Source organism: Plectrocnemia conspersa, unplaced genomic scaffold, assembly GCF_051122295.1.
Source record: "Plectrocnemia conspersa isolate PC_06_02 unplaced genomic scaffold, ASM5112229v1 ptg000003l, whole genome shotgun sequence".
NCBI lineage: Eukaryota > Metazoa > Arthropoda > Insecta > Trichoptera > Polycentropodidae > Plectrocnemia > Plectrocnemia conspersa.
The window spans coordinates 19,267,701-19,290,008 of NW_028277167.1; the positions used below are offsets into that span (position 1 = coordinate 19,267,701).

The 22,308-nt window shown below is 28.8% G+C and overlaps 2 protein-coding genes across 3 annotated transcripts in view; both read left to right on the forward strand.

Moving 5' to 3' along the window:
• The window catches only part of LOC148236869 (protein amalgam-like), a 151,678-nt gene that overhangs the window by 102,422 nt on the left and 26,948 nt on the right, over window positions 1-22,308 (forward strand). For both annotated transcript variants that reach the window (XM_088183258.1, XM_088183257.1), the window contains 2 exons: window positions 15,553-15,763; window positions 16,080-16,179. In XM_088183258.1, coding sequence (XP_088039384.1) covers window positions 15,553-15,763; window positions 16,080-16,179 — 311 coding nt within the window. The remainder of the gene's footprint in view (window positions 1-15,552; window positions 15,764-16,079; window positions 16,180-22,308) is intronic.
• On the forward strand, window positions 1,220-11,983 carry LOC148236871 (uncharacterized). Its single transcript, XM_088183259.1, has 3 exons — window positions 1,220-1,440; window positions 10,749-10,878; window positions 10,944-11,983. Exons 1-3 carry the CDS (start codon window positions 1,281-1,283, stop codon window positions 11,464-11,466), a joined length of 813 nt encoding a protein of 270 aa, XP_088039385.1. The 5' UTR covers window positions 1,220-1,280; the 3' UTR covers window positions 11,467-11,983.

The window sequence follows — 22,308 nt, forward strand, 5'->3', positions numbered from 1 at the left end:
AGCTAGGTGAATTACGTGAGTGATTCATAATTGATGTTACATAAGTGATATATAATTACGAATGAGTATATGTCAGTAATGCAGTGATATCAACTTAATTATGAAGTTTTATCGACTTCAGATGTTATTTATTATTTGTGTGTATATGTACATGTGCTTCGAACGTTACATTTTTTTATACGATTTTTCAATACAATTTTTGTTGATAAAAAAGTTTCGGGATTATATTTTCTAATCCCGATATTGATAGGTATCGAAAATCGCCCGGAATTGGATACCTTAATTAGGAGCGACTAAATGGACTGGAACATATAGCACGTATTTTAGACCATTCTGAAATAAAAACCGAATTTTTTAAAGGAAAAACGCGCAAAGCGAATGAAATAATTACATGTTATAATCGAATAAATATTTATTGTATTCATTTTGTCTTGTCTACTATTTTAAGGGCCGTCAAAATATTAGTTGCCTCGGGTCTTGAATTTCTTTTAAAAGGCAATACTAATGACTTTTTCGATTAAAAAATACTTACTTATTTGACGCTGATGATACCCGTCATAATTAGTTGCTACGGTCTTAAACTAATTGCAATTAAATCACAAAAATCTATACTAAAAATTAATAAAATTAATGCTTTATTATTTACCTGTATTCATTATTCATAAATAAATGTATATTTAAATTCTGCATAATTTTAAGAATTATTGAATATAACGAATAATATAAAACTCTATTTGTGACTAAATTTAGGTGCGATATATTATTTGCAGTCGTATTTTATTTGGCCCACCAGACGATTTCAGTTGAACATCGCTGCACTTAAAAAAGAAGGAAAATTCGTAGCAATACTTTCAGATTTCCATAGTTAATAAGTTATTATTAACACGTAAAATAATAGTCTGTAGTTGAAATAAGTATGTCTATTTTAAAATAAAATAAAAAATAATAGTTTGGATTATCCGTGCACCCTTTGAAATTTATTAGCCCGGAAAATCAATTCTGCTATAGTTAAAAACAATCAGTGTGCATGATCAATTTGGATTTTTTATATAAATAATGAATGTTTAAATTTATTTTATTTAAAAAAACAATTGAAAGTCTATAAGCTTTAATTATAAATAAATAAGAATCGTGCGCATGCGCGCGTTCAAATAGGCTTTAATAGTTCTCAACCGCGCGCAATGATTGCCGCACGCGTTCGTCGCCAGGTGGCATTCACGCGCACGGCCGACATCCGCTGCGTTCAGACGCGCGCGGCTATCCGCTGCGTGCGCACCGAAATGGCGGGGCGTACGCGTTTCACCGTCGAGCAGGACGAGGCGCTGATCGGCCACGTGGCCAACAACCCGGCGCTCTACGACCCCAACAACGTATTCTACAAGAAGGCCTTCCACAAGGACATCACGTGGACGGCCATCGCCGACAACGTCGGCCGGCCCGGTGAGTGAGTGCGCGCGCGCAAGCGTGTGTGTTCGTACGCGAGTATCGCGACGCGCGTGTGTGTGTGCGCGCGCGTGACCGCAACACGCGATCACGTGTAACCCCGCTCCGACTTGCAATCCGCGCTTTGTACCCCGCGTACATTTTCATATATGATTTTTTAATTATTGAGAATACGATGGTTACAGCGGCGGATTTAGTGGTAAAGTATAAGATCATCCCATGAGTCAAAACCTTCCAAGCCTTCCATAATTCAAAGTTTTTTTCATTTCATTATGACAAATAAATTACCAGACATGAACAAACATGTTTCTGATTTATTGTTCTCAATGAATTATTTGTAAGGTTTCTCAATGTTTTTCATTTCTTGGTAAATGAGAATTCTCATTTATACTTCTCGATTTTCTTGATAAATAAAAAAATATATAGCATGTGATTATAATTTTTTTTATTTTTTAATAATTCATAGTAATTATAGAATACTTAAACATATTAGTGGGTAATTTAACACACATTATTCATTAAAAAAACTTTAAAAAACACATACAATCTAAAATTTAATCAGCCATTTTTTCTGTTAGGAAATTTTTGGCCGTGAAAAAGTTTTTTTTGTTTTGTGTCGATGTTAGTTTAATCGACAACAGGGCATCAAACAAGCAATTAAGTGTTTGCTCTCTTGCCCATCGATTCAAATATTTTGAATTATTTCTCAATCAATATGTAAAATACTGGTTTTCTTACAGTACAGTAAACTTATTTTTTAATTGTTGAACTAGTGATAAATTTTCAATTTCTTCAGTGAACATTATGGATTCTAATTATTCTGTGAACTCACGACGATCCATCGTCGAGTTACGAAGGAATTTAGTGCTCCCGTATTTGTACCTGAATCGTTGACACAATTGTCTATAACAGTTGTTGCTACTTCACATGTTTCATATATCAAACAAGAGAATGATAAAAAAAACTCTTTAGATTATTGTAAAAACGAGATTTAAGTTTGTCGAAAGAAAAATTTCATAACTATTATATATTTTGACTCTGGAAACCCCTTGCATATTTTTGAAATCTGCCGATTCCCACGCAGATTGGTTTCTTCTTTTTTGATTATTAATTTAATTATTAGATTACCAAAGCGGAGATAAGGACGATTAGAGTAATTCGAAAAACCATGGATCGTTTTCGCACCACACATACTCTAATTGATAATACGCATCCGCAGGGACGTCGTACAGTGCGCATTAAAGAAGTTGTATCTGTTGTGGAGCTTAGTATTGAGAAAGACCTGAATGAGTCGATTCGCTATCGTGCACAGCAATTGAAGCTGTGTCCATCCACTGTATGGAAGATTTTGCATAAAGATCTTGGTTTACGAAAAATAATTGAAGCCACTTGACCATCGTTTTCGTCGTACATTCGATGAATGGGCCGAAAACGAGATTGCTCTTGATCCTTATTTTCAGTAAAAATGTTGTCCAGCGAAGACGCTCATTTTTGGTTGAATGGGTACGTCAACAAGCAAAATTGCCGCATTTAGAGTGAAAAAAATCCACAAGCCATTATTGAGATGCCGTTACATCCACAAAAAGTCACTGCTTTGTATGTTTTATGGACTGGTGAAATCATTGGTCCATATTTCTTCAAAAATAATTCCGGCTAGAACATATAGTTAATGGAGAGCGCTATAAATCCATGATTACTCACTTTTTCGTGCCTCAATTGAATAGCACTAAATATAATTTATAAAATTGTTATTGCGTCGTGTCACTGTTGTTTTTTCATCATTTGTTTAATTGATAAGGATTCCCAAGGTTTTGAATGACAAGACTGAAGAGAATCCAACATATAACGTTTCAAGTGGCCCTGGGTTTTTCTCATGTTGTTTAACTATTAATAAAAGTTTTTTTGCTAATTATAAATCTAATAGTTATACGAGTTGTTACTTGAAATATAGTTTGATGATTATCGCCATCGAAAAATTCAGAATTAAATAAATATTTCATTGCTTGAGTTAAATCTCTTTCAATACGTTTTTTTAAGAGCAATTAACGTTTCTTTGTGTAATGCACATTTAAGCTCAATCAACTGCTGGAATGAGAATTTAAAATTAGATCAACTAAGCACAAATTTGAATCACGTCGACTGAATATTTTGGTAGTTACTTTTAATGCTTTAAAAACTATAGTTTCTGACATTTTCACTAAGATATTTTCGTTAAAGGTCACGAGAAAACTTTCTCAATCTATTATAATATTATAAAAATATAAAGGAAATTATTTTAAGAAATATGTGCATTTAAATAAATTCTTTGCTCCTTAAAATTAATTATTTATACATTTATACTTCGGAAAAGGATTCGTTGCAGATAGTTAATCATAATATGTTCACTGTTTTGTCCAACAGAAATGCACAAACAATTCATTTTATGGAACAATTATTTTATACATTGCTTATTTTAATTGTCCTCGTAACTAATTATATTTATTTCTATACCCATATTGAATTGACAAAAAACTCCAAGACATTATTACAACTTATATATACTCAAGAATGTTCAATAGCTATATTGTATGTTCCATGATGAGTACTGTTTCTCATTTCTCTATGTTTTCCATTTCTCGAGAAATGATAAATTTGAAAACGTAAAAAATATATGTAATATACAGTATGTATCTACAATTTTTATATTATTAAAGTATATATTTTTGTATATTAAAAACGTTTTTACTTATTTCATTTAAAATAATTTTGGGTCAATATTTTCGCATGTAAATTATATTGCAATTAATAATTAAAATATAAACACTAATAATGGTAAAACATATATTGAAACTGTATATGTCACTTTTTTTTAATTATTCATTCCTGATATTATAAAAATATAGCAATAGCTAATTTGTGACGATCGATCGAAATTAATGAACATTAAAATTCATATAAAATCTAATTCATAAATTTTCAGTTATTAGTCACATGTCTATCGTGAAGGTATAATGTTCTGCCTTTGGGGTTTGTTCGTATTTGATAAGCGTTTTTGTAGTTAATATAATATGTTTTATTAGGTACCCTAGAAATTTTTAATATTTATCTATTGTAAACGTATAAGTGACTAATATCGTTTCCACACATACTACATATGTAATACGTATTTATATTTACACTTCTAGAAGGTTGACAATACTTTTCATACCATCAATCTTATGACATAAATACTTTCAAGTGAAGAATTAGTCTGCAATGTTATTAAGATAATTTTTCCCCTTAGAAAATTATTTTTATAACAAGAAACTCAGAGAATACTAACCACAATTTTATAAAATCCACTAAAGAAAAATCAGCTATATATTAGCCGATATATGTAATACGGTCTAGCGTAGAAAATTAATAATCTCTTATAATTCAAATTTAAAAAATAAGAAAGTAGAAAATAAAATACATTTACATAAAAATTTGGAACCTTTAAGATATGTGCTTTTACCTACAAGGCAATATTTACTTTGCCATTTTTTGCTTATATTTTATTAAATAAGGTGTAATAAAAAATTAGCGAAAATTTTTATTTGTATCCATCAATTGATATTGATATTGTCTCATATAAGGTGTAATAAAAAATATTATTGATATTTATCTAAAAATATATATAAATAGGCTTTTACAACAATTTAAGTATTTAAACTAAGTAGAAAAGGGAGAAATTACAATGATTTCCAATACTATTTTCTTTTGTAGTTTAAATGTTTAATAGTTAATTGACAATATAAGTATATACCGTCAATGCAACGTTTCCCATTTATTATATATTAATTTGCTTTGATAATTTTATTTCGTACTGTATTCTGCCACGCGGTTTCTTATTGAAGTCGAAAGAAACTAATCCTTTAGCTAGCAAAACTGCTCTCAAATTTTTCGATGTGATAAAAAAATAAATGGCAACCCGTCTAGCGATGTCACTTGTGTCAGCACATCGTCGAATGATTGATCTACTTTTTAAATAAGTGTATTTATTTTTTCTTTAGTTCGAGATAGAACTACTCGATGGCAGAAGATTGCCTGAGAGTTTTTATTTTTTGTATGAAAACAAATGTGTACAATTCCTTACTATATCCACTGCCAATTTTTAACACCACGCTTTATTTTTTACATTTAGATTTATGTCCACCTACTTGTATTAAGAAAATAGTACTGTCTTTCTTGTGAACGTAAAATTTTAATTGCCTTGGTTGTTCTAGTGAAAAAAGATTTGTTGTTGAAATATAAGATGCATAACGATTTGTGTTGGTTGATCAAAAAACAAGGCTGATCAATATTTTTTTTTAATAATCCGGGCTAGTGTGTTTTTTTACCGAATCGTGACAATTTATGATGTCGTGTTGCTATTTTTAAAACATTAAAAGCTTATTTATATATACGTTATATATATCATCCTTGCATTAAATGTCTATTTTCGGTGATGTTGAAGTTATCAGTAGCTGAATCGTGTTTTTTATGCAGAATGCAGAACTATAATTTTTTATTACAAATATTGCCAGCAATTGATATTATTCATAAAATATATTGCCATTACAGAATGAAAATAGACAACTTTTATAAAATATTATTTCAACAAAAATTTCCTGACAAAAATGTACGAGTTTTTCAACTCAACCATGAAATTAAAGTATATATATATACATATTGCAGAATTCCTGCTGCATTCTGAGTTAATGTGTGAAGTATGCATAAACTCAAGCAAAATGCTTGGAAACGTGAGAAAAAAATGTTAAATTAAAAATCCCTTGGAGCGAGAACTGTATGTGGCCAACAGGCAGACATCAAAACGTCGTTTTTTCAATTCTAAAATTAGCCGATGTATTACTAACCTTTTAGACACTCATAACTTCAGAACATCCATCTGTGACTTGCGAAGGCAGTGGAAAAATCCCTCGATTTTAAAATCCAAGTCAATGTAGTTAATAAAAAATGTCTTTCATTAATTCTTAATGAAAGACATTTTTTTAGCAATTCTGCTATTATATTGTATATCAGTTAAATTTTACACGTAGAATGCTTATCTATTCAATTATCATAGGCTTTTGGTACTGTTTAATGTTTCAATAAGTATTATTAATACTGTATCTAACGTAACATAACAGTTCAAATAAATGTCCGTTGTGAAAATCGTTAAATAAAATGTAGAAAGCCAGAAAGCCCTTCGGGAATTTCCCGGTCTCCCGCTGACCCAATCCGCCGCTTCATAATAGCATTGCAGATATGTTTCATAATATTTTTTTAGTGCTTTGAATTCTGTTTTCTATTAATAAATATATACATAATAATATAAGCGTAATATGGAACTGGAAACATTTTTTTTATGACATGTTACATACTGAATTATATGTGTACGTGTCTTTTCTATACTAGTTACTAAGCTAAGATTAGAATTAATGTATTATTCGTAGTCCGCAATTGACTTTGTAGCATTACCTACGCATTTTCTCTTAACATACATCAAACGAGAATGTAATCATATATCATCCTATGGAAACTCTGAGCATATAACTTAATCCGCGTGGTATATCCGCTGATTCTAATTAATGTAATTTTATTAGCTTAGTGATTTTTTTAAGTATATTTTATATAAGTTAATTTTTATTTTTGATAATTATAAAAATGAGTTAGTTTAATTGTATTTTATGTTTTTAATTAATTCACAAAGGACTTAATAAAAATAACATCTCTATAAGAAAAGCATGGAACATTATTAGCATCCACTCTATTCTGTTGCTTTTGTTGCACGAAACATTTGTTTTGCTTTCATTCAATTAAATGCCAGCATTACGAAACCTCACAAACATTCATGTTTTATTTGCAGCATTTGAGCATTGCATATTTTTTACTATTACTATAAACATATATATTTTAGTATCTTTATACTTTCATAGTCCTATTAAACTAATTAAAATATTATTATAATAATAAATAATTAATTTAGATTTTGTTGAAAGGTCGTACGCTACATGTAATATAAGTAAGACGGCTAAAACTAAAGTCTAATTAAATCTGATATATTTTACAAACAAACAGTATAAGTTAGCACTGTAATATTTAATATTATAAATCTTGAATTAACATTACAATTTCACTTAATTTATTTTTTTAAATAAATTGTGTTATTTAATTAATAAGATAATATTTTAAATACAATTAATATAAAGACACTGTGAATACGAAAATATAATACAGTAAAACTTCAATATGTATATTATAGTATATTATTTAAAAATAAACAGTTTCAATATTTGTCACACCATTTTAAGGGTTAAATTATTGTCGCTTAAATGACAATAAACAATTTCCTGCACTCAGTCGCATAGCACAAATATGCAATTTAGCGTCAAGTGCATGGTTATAAAACTGGTCTAAAATTAAAAATAATTTAATTTCATTTCAAGCACAGTTTCAAAATTTCAAGAAAACACTGCAGTACTTTTTTTCAACTTTTTTTTAAGTATAAAATAATAGAAGTTGCGCGGAAAATTGGCAAAAATAAAATCGATCATATCTAAAAAACGTTAACTTATTGGAATTAAAATAATGATACGGTTCAGTGCTTATTTTTAAATAATAATCTTATCTTTGCTTAAAAATCTTGATGTACAGTGTGTTATTCAAATAAATGCTTGTGATTAACTTATGTACTCTCGCTCCAATGACGTAATTGATGGCAATAAACTCGTAGCTAATCAGTATCAATATATTATCATGTCGCAATAAACAATACTGTTTATTATATGAATTTTACAAATAATTAAGTATTTCAAATTTTCATTGAAAATGTTGAATGTTCAAGTGTCGTAACTGATATAAACATCTTGACAGCTTTGTACTAAAATATCTCGAACGTACAATATCCGGAGAATTCCTGGAAAAATAATAGCATTAAAAAGTAAATACAAGCGTTTCGAGTGACGTGGCCAAACAACTTGACAGATAACAATAATGAAAATATATTTGGAATTTCTCTACTGGCAAATACTTAGCGAGAAGTATGTTTTTATTGAGCGCTTTTTTATCAAAGATAGATTCTGTCAATATAATTAAGCAATATATTACATTATATTATATGAGTGATGTAGTTCATATATAACTAGAAATAAGAAAGTGTGTAATATATGTAATAATAATAAATATTTGGTTATTTTCGTTTTTTTCATTATTTAGAATACAAATTTGTTTAGAATATGTAACAAGAGAGAATCGCTTGGGACAAGGTCGCTACATAAAATGTATGCGGTAAACAGTTTCCCTGAGGGTGAAAAATATATTCAACGTTTAAAAGTCTGAGGTAAAATAGCATTTTTATATATGTATAAACTACGACAGTTGCCGTTTGCAAAGTTTAATGTAGGTATTTATATTTATTACATAAATATTTATAGAAGTATCATACTCTAAATATCAACGAAAATCATATTAAAGTGGTATTTTATACCTATTATAAATATTATAATTTATTTATAACATTAGATATTATAAAAATTTACAAGATTTCTTAAATATATATAGGAGATGCGACAAAACACGTTTAATTTTGTAACAGTAATTAATAAAAAAAAGATGTCTCGTATTATGATGAAGTAATATTTTTCAGTCTGTTTATTAACATGGGATGTCGTATGCTTAATTTTCTATGCATGGCTTTAATTTTAATACAATATGATACGCCTGGCTTAAGAAACGATTGATAAATTATTTTCTTTGAATACCATTGTACTGTCACCATTTTTTTTTCCAAATCTTGAACCTTCTTTGCTTTCTAAGCGTCATCTTGATATTTCCTGGTTATTATAAAGAATCCATTTATCATCATATGTAATGATTCTTTTCAAGAATACGTATAACTATTGATAACATACTTCGAAATGTTGCTATTGTGTCTTTTGGCCATATCGTATGGTAACCGTTCATCCCTTTTATTCACCAATTATTTGTGGATTTGCTTTAACAATACCACTTGTTTTTTCATTAACAGCAGATGCAGCTCTTAAACGATTTTAAATGTTAATATTGCCATTAAAAAAATTCTCAAAGCAACGAAATATTATTCTTGTATTTTCTGATTATAGTTGAAAATCCATTTCCCGTGACTTTCTCCCGTCTCTGAAAAGTAACAAATTACAAATTTTGAAACGCTACTGTTTTTACCTTTCGATCAATTCATGCAGTACATATTTGTCCATTTTTACCTTTCCAATAGTATCTGGATGTCGTGAAAACCTTTAAGTTTGCAGTTAGTGTCCGAACAGTTGTTTGTGAATAAGCTTCAACAGTGTTTTTTAGTATTTTTTACTAACATAAAATGAAGATCTTCCACTAGACTCATTTAAAGGTTAATATCGCAAATAAAAAATCTTAAATCAACGTCTTACAGTCTCTGTCAAACAGTACCCTCACTAAATCCAAAATTGGTGTTTCTAGTGCCCTGCGCTTTAATATGTTTTACTTTGATCTCATTTTCGAAAATCTTTTGTCGATACTAACAATTAAAAAAAAGTATGACTTTAAAGAAAAAAATATATAAAAAAAACCACCACGCCTAAATAAAAAAAAATTGTTACTTATTACATTTTATTTTAAATACAATCCGTTTTAGACTGAGTAAAAGTTTCTACTTGATATTAATAAACCTGATAGTAAAATATTTATACTATAAATTGGAACGTTAAAATCATAACAAGTAAATAAATTAACTAAATCCATATAATCATTGTTATGAATATAATAATTTTAATACGAGTACGTGAAAATTACAAAAGTTGTTTAAATATTTATTAAATGTAATAGTTAAATTAATAAGTAAAAATAGCCTAATGTTTAAATAAGAATAATCAGTTTTTAATTTATTAATATATTATACTTTAAAAATGCGTGTTTAAATTTTCTTATAATATATAATTATAATAGTGAAGTGACTATATATATAAGTATTAAATTTTATTTTATTTTTTAATTATATTTATAGTTTACGAATAGTTTTATTCTATATCTTTACCGAACCACTAGATCTAATACACGTTTCCCTAGAAAATCTATGTGCATAGAGCCACTCCCTTTAATACGTGATATAAAGGTTATGTACATGTGCTTAAAATATAAGGACCATCTTATTAACTGTTTTTATAGGCCTTGTATATGATGTTCTCATTTTAAAATGACTAGATACCACTACGTTTGTATCCTATATCTATTACGCTTCTTGCCTTTACGTAAAACCGTCTAAAATATTACTTCCTTTTTTTACTTTTTAATAATTTTAAAACATTTTTCAGTGGTTGAATGCAAAACGAGATGGAGGAGCATAAAAGATTTGTATAATAAGAAACGGAAAGAGGGCAAAGAAGGCAAAAAACAAAACGTTATGGGATCGCTCTCATTTTTAGATGATATCTCAGCACGAAGGTCATACAATAAATATTTTAAAATACATATTCATACCAACCCATTGAAAACATATAATTTTATAGATCTGCTCCATTTTGCGAAACTAAAGACAACGGCAGCCAACTCACCGATCAAACAACGCATGATTTCACGTCTGAAGACTTCAAAATCAACCTAGAATCTGTGGATATGCTACACGATGGATCGTTAGAAAGCGGTGGTGAATCTACTTCACAATTGAATATAGAATCTCCTGAAAATTTTCTATCGAGTTTAACTGCAAGTAGTGATTCGAATAAAAGGTCAAAAAAAAGAAAAGCGGACGATAGTGAAAGAATGTTAGAGATGTTCGCCAAGCTAGATCATGAGAGATCGGAAATGTTGAGGAACATGAGTGACAATGACAATCCTCAAAAGTCTCATCCTACTTTATTGTTCTTTGAATCCTTAGCTCAAACTGTAATGACATTCCCGCCGAACTTGGCAGCTGAAGCGAAATTGAAATGTTGCCAGTTGATTACGGAACTAGAGATTCAACATTATTCATCTCAACAGGCTGTGGAAGTAGTGTTCAGTCCTTCGCCGGTAAGGCCAGGAACACCATGACCTAAAGAAATTGGTTTTATAATAAATTATAAGACGTGATAATGAAACGGAACATTTAAATATAATCGTCAGTGTATATACTTTTATATAAATAATAAAATAATATTAAGAAAAAAAAGTTGTTTTTAATATAAAATATAGGGATCAACATTAAAGATTAAAGGCATGCTGAAATAAATTACTCTGAAAGCAGATTTATGACCGAAACAATAAATTTATGTCCTTTTAAAGTTATTGCTTGACTTCCCTCTCAAAAGTATATTGTGGTTCTGATTTTAATGTATTACATTCAGTCTGTCATATCTTAGAATTTTTTTAAAAGCTTTTATTTCATAGTATACAACATAAATATAAATATTGTATTTTTAAATATTTCATATTAATAAATTTCTCTAAATCTCTTAATTTTATATAACAAGATTATTACACTTTCGTGAAAGCGAAACTTTTCAGAACTAACTGTTTTACCTAGTTACATATTTTAATCAATATATACCAAACTTTCGCAATTATAATGTCCAAATTAAGCGTGCCGGATCTTAAACCGGAATATGATTTCAGAACGGCCTATTTAATTAAAATTTGTGAACTGTATTTGAAAGTGATTCAAAATGGCGACGAAACAGCACAAAATATACATTTAAATGTTATATACATCTGTATATGTTTCTTTATTTCAATATAATTAAACAATTTGAATAAAATAATAATGTACACAAAGTTATGATATTCTAAAACCAATTGTCTTAAAATATCAATTAATACAATGCATTATATATTCATAACAAAAATAATCTTAAGAACACGCTTTTTTCTTTTAAAATAATAAATCATAAAATATTTATAAGAATTACGATCTATAGGTACACCATAGAGGCCTAAAATAATACACACATAAAATCCTTGACGAAAAAGTGAAAACATATTGCGTCAGAGCTAACACATTTCCTAATTTCTTAAACTGAATAAAAATAAATTGCTTTTAATATGAAGAAAATAAGCTATTAGTGCTATTACTTATATATGTATAGCTTATAATCAATAATAACAATATATCTTTCTGTTGAATTTGCACTTCTACACAAGTTTTGCCTTAAAAAAGCCTAATATTATTAAAACTTGTTTTTAATTTTATATTATATATAATAATAAATAATGTGTTTTATTAAATAAATAAATTAGTTACAAACACTTTAGAAAATGCAATACATATAACACAATGTTTTAAATATTCCTGTTTACATGCCCTGAGCTTTGTAGAATTATCCCAGTTTGTTATTTTTATAGTGATGTGCTAAAACTTTATGACACTACTACTTTAATGCTGCAAGAATGAGTTTTCCTTTGAAACATAAACAAACCTCAGTCATACAGCACTTTGTATGTGTAGCTAAAATATTTTTTTTATTTTAAAATAAAGTGATTCATACCTCGAAGTGCATTTTTATATTTTTAGCTTCAAATGTATTTTATCTTAAAAAATAGATTAAAAATATTGTTTTTTTATTTACGGGCATAAGGACGAAAGTGTGTGACTTTGCAGCCAAATAGGAATACCGGTAGATGCATGAAGAGATGGTAACAGCCGAGCCGGCAGTAGAGTAGAAATATCAGGTCTTGGAAGTCTGAGAGTCTTCGGTGGCGTGTCGAGTTGTATTATTGTCGGATGTGATTTCGTTAGAGCGGCTGTTTTAATTTTCAAATTAAAATGAACGCATTTGTGCTTTTAATTTGATGTGTTGTCAAGTGATTTTTGCGATAGTCAAACTGTTATTTTATTCTCCAATGATTTTTTAAAACACGAAAGGATTATTATTATTTTTTTTATATTTTACAAAACCACTGTAATAAGCTGATGAAGCTTGAACCGATAGCCTTTATTGTTTTAATACCGGTATTATGAAAGAGAATGATTATGATTATGAGTGAGAGTACATTATCGTCAAATTAGGTTTTTTGAGTGCTTCCGAGTGAAGCTGAGTGACACAGCTACTATATAATGTAAATAAAAAACCGAGTATATGTCCTAAATGTCGTCATATTGCAAAAGGGTCACCGTGTCCTGACCAAAGATTTGTCCCGCAGCTGTCGCCTCGTAATTATAATCAAAGGTCCTTGTTCCGGCGGAAGCCATCGGCGACAGAAGGCGCCAGGGCCGCATTTAATGTCACAACTCAATTTGAATGTAATGTTCGCGTATACATTATGAGTATAACGAGAGTTGTCATACTCGCGCAGGGTGGCGAGAAAATAAACAGGGGGTAAGGGAATCGTAATGCCCGTTTACAAATTACCGACTAAAGCAAACACACGAAAACGTAATATTCCCGAGCGGGCGCTATGATAACGCGGCGACTTTTCAACGTTAAATTACACACGCGGATCGGTCCCTTTGTGTAAACATTTTTTCACTAAGGAAACACACGAGTACGTGTTTACGTGCACGCCACGTAAACAAACACGTCTCGATTCGAGCGCGTTTGACAAAGTACGGGCAAAACGTTATGAACCTCGGCTACGCATTCATGAGTCAACATTTAAGGGCATGTGGGAGAGAAATAATTAAAAAAATAAGAGTGGTTGACACTGACAATAGACGAAATGTTATATGTAAAATCTTATAAACACACTATAGAGGTGTCATTTTATGTACGGCAGTCAAAACCGCGCAAGAGCAAAACTGAGAATTAGCTGTTGCGAGATGACGGCGCCTCTTAATGAATATACAATTATTGATCAACTCTTGATTATCCAAAATATGTTAACAAAAGGTCTAGAAGTAAAGGATATTCACAAAAAAAGTCGCTAGTAGCTTTTCTTGGCATTTTTTAAATGTTTCTATAGTATAAAAAATAAATTAATAAATAGAAAAAATAATAACGACAAAATATGACAACTGAACTGGTCACTTAAGCGAGACTGGACAATTTAACCTACAATAACGACAATTAAAAACGACAAATTCCTTTGCATACTTCTCAGAATTACGGTTAAAACTAACTGCTAAAATATATTAGTCAGACTATGCACTTGTAACGAGTTACACGCCATTTTAAGATGCGCCGCATTACTATGGCCAAAGCTGTATATACTTATTTTAAAGTTTAAATACCATAAACTGTCCAAAGCAAAGTGTCACGTAGTCAATAAAGTTATGTAATGGTAATAAATCATTTACAGAATATTATCATCATAAATTATTCTAGATAGTTTAATTTGTTAATCCTCCTCCTCAAAAGTTTTAAAAAGCGTCTGCAAAGTTTTATAAAGTCTCATATTAGCAACATTATCGACCGCCCGCATACTCTGTAACTTGTGAAGCGTAAGGATGTGTTTTCTTTTCTTAGCTTGTGGTAAACGAATAAAAAAACTACGATTTCATTATCCCAGATTTTACTTTACTTTGACTTTAGTTGAGAGACATATATTAAAAATTCTTTTGTATATATTCCTCATTTTATTAAATACGGTTTTTATCTAAGATCACGTTTTCTCATTTTTACCATATATATAATACACAGCAACAAAGCATCGGAATAAACAGCATCGCAACATTACTTTTACATAACGAATTTAAAGCGTAGTATCACAGTTGATAAAAGACCTTGAATTGAATTAATGCTCTATCCTATAAAATACGTTAAGAAAAACTAACATGACGTGAAACGTCACAAACAAACACTGTTTGGCAAGACAAAGGCAACTTACCCGAGCGTTTTATATTATAAAATAATAAAATATTTTAAATTATAAGTCTAATTTTTTTGACCAGACAAATATTCCTGCTTTGATTAACAATGATTTATATTATAATATAAAAAGACTCAAATATGAATATTCTTTTGAAGTATAATGATTTATCGTTGTTATTTGAGAATGGTTTTTTTTTATAAAATAATTGTAAAAAATCCAAAACATTTATACTCATAAAAGTAACTTATTTTGCGAATCTGAATGCTCACAACTATTTTATAAACTTATGTAATATATTTTAATGTACAATAAAAACACATACCACTCATAAACAGCATATATTATATGCTCTAAATTTAACATATTCTACAAGCCTACGTGTTTTTGTTACAGGTATCATGGATAAGAAAACGTGACCTTCATATCCTGACTGTAGGCGGTTTAGCCTACAGCTCGGACGGCAGATTTTCATCCTTACACTCAGACGGCTCAGACGAATGGGCCCTTAGGGTTGCATCTGCTCAACCAAGGGACTCGGGGATTTACGAGTGCCAAGTTTCGTCAGAGCCTAAAATCAGTCAAGCGTTTAGACTTAACGTAGTAGGTTAGTATACAAATTCATGAATTACGAACAAGACACTTTAATTAATAATTTGAGCATATGTTAAAAGATAATCTTATTACTTTATTAACATTACATATGATTAGAAAACAGCTATTTTTTATCGTTAAGAAATAAATCGATTCTTATCACTGATAAACTCATTCAAAAACATGTTAAAAAACTTATTTCAATATGCGTTTCATGATAAGAACGGTTTGTTTTGAAACTATGTTCTAAATGTATTATAACACAATCCTAATTTGTATTTCTTGTATATTAAAAAGTATAGAAGTAACTTATGATTTTTTCCTTTCAGTATCTCGTGCTGAAATCTTGGCTAGTCCTGAATTATTCGTAAGAAGTGGATCAGATATCAATCTAACTTGTATAGTGAGACACACCCCTGATCCTCCCAGGTAAATGTTTAATTTATTTAACTCTTATATAACTCATATCCACATATTTTGATAGTTTTTTTATTTTTTTAAAAACTCGTAAAAAACAGTTATACATTATGAGCATTAAAATATATGTTTGAATATTATTTCGCACGCAATCTTCAATTTCAAAGCTCACAATTTTCATAGGCTTCCTACGGACGAAGAAACCTAAAGGCTGGTAAATATAAGTTTATTGCTCGAATGTGGTTTATTTTCTTAGGAGCACATAAAACGGCCGGTTTTAAAGTTGGTACATAAATTCGCTATCGCGCTATATTTTACTGCGCTGTGGTTGTGTGTTTTTCCTTTTTAGCTCTCGGGGCGTAAACAACGGTAAAGAAAAGAGAAATTTGGGTGATTGATGAATAGTTGGGTGGGTGAGCCTCTTTAGGTTGAAATTTATACGTATAAACGTAAACCAATGTTAAATTTATGTGCGGTAATAGCTTGTTAAACGTGAGTTATATTCGCCTTTTAAAAGTGCGGAAATTACTTTTGAGATGGACGAGTTAAACAAAAAGAACGAAAGTATTATAATTTAAATAATTTTTTACTAAATCAATTCTCAATTTTTTTATAATATTTAAATTATAAAAAACTGTACTTAGTTGCTGAAAAACATGCATAATGTTCTATGAAATCAAATATGATTTATCCAAATTCTGATCTGGAAATTAACAATCGATGCAAAAAGATAAAGGAACTAGGTACCTATATTTATAAGCTAAAGGAAAATATTTGTTCTAAGCATCGTAAAAAATTAAGGAATTTTTCATTGGCGAAAATTATTAAGCAATAATTTTACAGATAGGTACTGTTTTTGTCTAAAATATTCATTGCTTATGACAAGTGATTTAAAGGGTATAGATATCATATGAAATTGTTTAACAATAGTTTTATGACCGACTCTAGGTGTGACGATTAGCAAACATTCGTTTCTAGTTAATTAAACATTTGCCTTTCAACAAAAAATAATAAGAATGGAAGAATTAATGACTTAATGTAACGTGCTGATTCATATTAGGTATTTAGGAAAAAAATTAAAACAAAACAAAAATTACCAACTTCACGTTCTGACTAATGCAACATACTCACAAAATATGTGCTACTACTACGTTATTTAATTTGTTCTCAAAATTTTAGTTTGAAGCAGTGCTTTTTAGTATATGCTTCGACTTGAATCTTGGGATTCGAATCAAACATAATTTGCATTAATTTGGTAAAAATTTGAGTTTTTAATTAATAAATTTAAGAATGATCTTAATATTAAATATTTGTTAATGGTTCGTTTCCCAGAAAATTGAAACATGATTCAATATTTTTATTTAAACTCTTTTAATCATTTGATTTTATCATTTTTGTCATAATTTTACGGTCAAATAAATATATACATATATGTATATCGTATAGCTCTAGTAGCGTGAGATATTTTAATTAGTTTATCTTAATGATATTTTTACTAAAGATTAAAGTTATAATATTTGTCAACGAGAAAACATTTCTGAGTAAGAATTTTTATATTTTAAGAACTGTTTATTGCTTTATGGATTTTTGAGGGAGCAAAGTAGGAATATACATAATAGTATATGCATATGTTTAAGTAAACCAGATCAGTTTCTTAGCATAGTAATTATATCTATATGCTTAGCGAATTTGATATATATATTTTTTTATTGTATTTAATGTTGAAATATGTTAACATTTTTATTAATTAAAAACAATTTTATTAATATGGCACACTCGTGCTAAGCGACAAATAAGCCAGAATTTCACATATTGTAACTGTTATTATTGTCGTTTTAAAGACCATAAATTTTCATCATTTCTGAAACATAATAAAATAAACTGTTTTCAAATGTGCTTCATTCGTTCCAAGCACACGATAAACAATTACAAAACTCAACAATCCACAACGATCAATCAGCCTGTCGTTTATGATCACGTTACGTGCGTGTTTGTGTTTTGTGATTTTTTTAACTTTCACCCTCTCAATGATTAATTATACCTCTGCGTATGCACGTATCCCTCCGTGGTTCGTTTCGCAAGGAAAGCTCAAAATTCAACCGAAATTATTACATATTCCGATCCCCTGTGTAACCACAGAAGGGGCCATTAATAAAAAAAAATATTCGGCAAGCGTGAGCACGTGAACCAAAGGAAAAACAACGATGCTTCATTCCTACCCCCACTGCGAGGAAAAAAATAAGTTTTATACACCATTTGTGTTATTGTGGAAGATGAAAATGTGTCCCAGTTTCCCGAAAGAATTTTATATATACACAGTAATAACCCTAATAGTATGGCTTGATAGATGGGTTTTTTAGTATAATTAAATTAAGGTATAGAGTACGTATGAATCTCCTAACTTTATTACTTAACATATATAATATTTATGTAACATTTAACAGTCAATTCAATAACGTCTAATATTCAACATTAACTATACGCCTTCTCAATCCACAATTACTCGTTTAATGGCCAATTTCGAAGAACGCGGTACTGTAATAGATTGACTGAGGTCACCGTTTTAAAAATGCATGCTCAGTAAGGAATATTACAAAAATGCTTCAAATTGTAAACGAAGAATCGTTAACATCCATCAGCGGATTTTTGTTAACTATTATATTTTAAATAAGGCTTTTTTATTTATTTAAATTAAATCAAGACCATCGTGACCTAAAATGTCTTATATGTATAGCATTTAATCACCAGGATACGTTGCCAAATATTGTCGCAAACTTTGGCTGTACGTATATATACTTATGTTGACAATACAGTTTTTATTGATATGTACGTTTTTGATATTTTGTTTCGTTATATCCTATTAATGTTTCATTTGCAAAGTTTTAATAAGTAAAAAATACAAAGTTTGCAAAAAATGTCAATGGAATAATCTGTAAGACATAAGACAGTCATATTTTTAGATTTATAAATAAATACATAATGCTGCTTTAGATTAATAAACGAAAAATGAATTTAAAATCTAAATCTAAGATGGAAATTTTGCATGCACTATCTACGTCCACAGCCAGATGAAACATAACATTGGGTTAATTCTCAACTAAAACAAATAAAATAGTGCTGTCTTTAATTATTTGAGCTAGTAGTATACGTTTCATAAGCTAAATTTGCATCAATAACAAACCAAGATGATGTGATAATTAAAAAATAAATCTATATTTTAAATAAAAATGCAAAAATAATTTTAAAAACTGATTAATAACAAACCAATGTCTAGAATCTCTAGCCTTGTTTATTGCTGCAAATCTTATACAATAACAATATACTCTAAATACCAAATATGGTTTCTGTAGGTATAGCCGGGTTTCTGTAGGTATAGCCGGGTTTAGTTCATATTTTTTTATCAAAAAAATATACCGATAGTCATTGTATTATGAATATTGCGCAAATTAAGCTACAATAAAAAATATATTTCTGAATTGTTATATTCTCAAAAGTCATATGTTTCAATAGTTATTCCATACAAAATCATTATTTGATATGTATTTTTATATCATATAATAATATAAATTATATTTGATCACAGTATAATCAATTTATATATTCATTCATCTTCCACGTTTTGTTATACCCTAAATTGCGAGTTCTTGAAAAATATAACAATTCCGCATAAATATGATCCATGGCGTAAATCAAAACCAATTTGCGCCCCCGCGGGCATGTAATAAATGGCTAAGTATCCATAATTTTCCCAGAACGAAAGAAACACATTTCGAAAAGCCAAAATATATATCCTCACCTAATACTTTATATAATAAAAAAAGATTTAATTATTTTCATTATTTCCTTGAAGAGTTCTACTTTACGCTAGTGTAACACAAATGCTATGTTGATTCTGGAATAATATGAACAGTCAAAAAACTGTCTTATAGTATTAGAGCTAAAGTAGACTTAAATAAAATACATGTTTTTAATTTTCTTTGATTAGTTAAACTTGTTGAATCCAAATATGATCCAATATTAGCAGAGCACGTCTCAAAAGTTTGAGCTGCACAAGAAGACAACGGGATAATGCAGATTCCTTATCTTTCATGAGGAATACAAGACTAGTTTGTCAATGTTTGCGCTTTGTTTGTTCAAAATACGATGAATAAGGATGTTACGAAAGCTATTATTGCTGAAGCGACTTCAGATTCATCTCGTAAGGAACAAACGACACTAATTATTGGTCACGTCAAGTTCAGCAAATTGGAATTTTTGATTAAAAATCGTTTTACATGTGCTTTGATCATTTTTGTTGATGAAACGGATCAAATAAATGCCAGCCGACTTTTAAATTTTTTACTGGAATTAAAATTTAATTTTTAAAATGATAACAGAGCCAATATGCTAGGGAATGTACAAAGAAGCAAAAACTTTGGTACTACCCAGCAAATTTATAATTTCTTTGGTGGAAGTACAAAAAGATAGGAGATTTCGAAACAATATTTAACACTATTTCTTACACACAATTTCAAAAATTTTCTTTAAATGAAATCGATTTAAGAAGCCTTCCCATTAATACACAAACACAGAATTCTGCTTTTAAAAAATATTAGTCAAAATATAAATGTGTTATTATGTTCCAGTTTGACTGAAAATACAAAGGTTATTACATAAAATAAATCTCATTATTGTATCCTGTAAAGTAACATTGGATATTGAAATCTTAATTAAAGATATATAACAACTTAAAAAAAACATGGTTCTTGGTGAGTTTAATCGCAAATGAAAATAAAAAGAAAGCATTGAAATTTAAATGTTTTTGACAAAATTATCAATTCAATAATAAATTAAATTAAGCGTCGATTTCATGCAATTTCTTTAATTAGCACTTAAGATTTATGAAAATATAATGAAAAAAAATATGGTTTTTGAGACAAAATTATTGCACAAAAATATGAAAATTAAATAAGTTTCAGTAGTATTAGTTATGTTACGAAATTGTAACATAACTAGTACTACTGAAACATATTTACAAATCCAATTTTAAACTAAGCACGATACCGACAGAATTACTTTAAGAAATTATCGACATGTGATTTCTAAACATTTTTTCTAACACAGTGATTGTTCTTCGAATTTTTTTGAATCGTAAATTACTATTCTAAAATAATAACCGAATTTGCTAATGGAAAAGCGCGCAAAGCTTCTATAAAATAATTAAATGTTACAATCGAATAAATATTTTATATCACGATTTTATTGTCTAGCCTACATTTTTTTGTGGGCCTTTAAAATATTAGTTGCCTTGGGCCTTGTATTTTCTCTAAGAGTCCCTGTGTATGTATGTGAAATACTAATGAATATGTATTTATATACTGTAAATATATTTTAAATAATCTAAGATCAAAAGCATTGATTGAGCAAACAGAATAATGGTAAATATGAGTAATTAATAATTATAAAATATGAAAGATTTTAAATACAAACGACTGTTTATAATGACAATAAACGCAGTAAAATAAATTAAGCAAATAAACCATATTTTTAATAAATTAAACTATTGAGCTATTGTTGCTATCAAAGAAATCAATATTTTAATATAGTTTATTAGAACGATGGCAGATTCTTGCGTAAAGCAATTACCGAGAAAAAACTATTTTACATAAATTGCTTTATTATAATCTAGATAATTTAAGCAAATAGAAAAAATATAACTATATAACTTATTTTAATATTTATTTATGTTATTAAAATGATTTCTTAAAATAATAATTCTTTTAAGAAATATAAACGTAAATAACATTTATATTGATCACCGACATTGTAAAAATCTAACATCTTATCCGAGGTGAATGATTGGAATTGTAGTATTATTATTTTTATTTATTTCATGCAAATTAGGGTTTTATAAAATATAACAATGAGTAATAAACTGTAAATATTTAAACAAAAACTGCATTAATCAATAGTAGAATATGTCACCGTTTTGCGTGATATTTGTGTAACTCTGATTCGATTTTATAACGCAGTGCAGCGTATAGCAAACAAAAATAGTTTTTATGATCGGTTCCCAAATAGTGCCAGAAACGATAACAAAAAGGGATGTTGGAACGAGACAGACATATCCTGCTTAATTGAATCATGCCTATAAACTTATTC

What these genes read in the sequence shown, in the direction of transcription:
- LOC148236871 (XM_088183259.1), top strand. Translation starts at nt 1,281, where the DNA reads ATGGCGGGGCGTACGCGTTTCACCGTCGAGCAGGACGAGGCGCTGATC. An exon ending in CGACAACGTCGGCCGGCCCG is followed by an intron (nt 1,441 to 10,748) that starts GTGAGTGAGTGC and finishes AACATTTTTCAG; the next exon opens with TGGTTGAATGCAAAACGAGA. An exon ending in GATGATATCTCAGCACGAAG is followed by an intron (nt 10,879 to 10,943) that starts GTCATACAATAA and finishes ATAATTTTATAG; the next exon opens with ATCTGCTCCATTTTGCGAAA.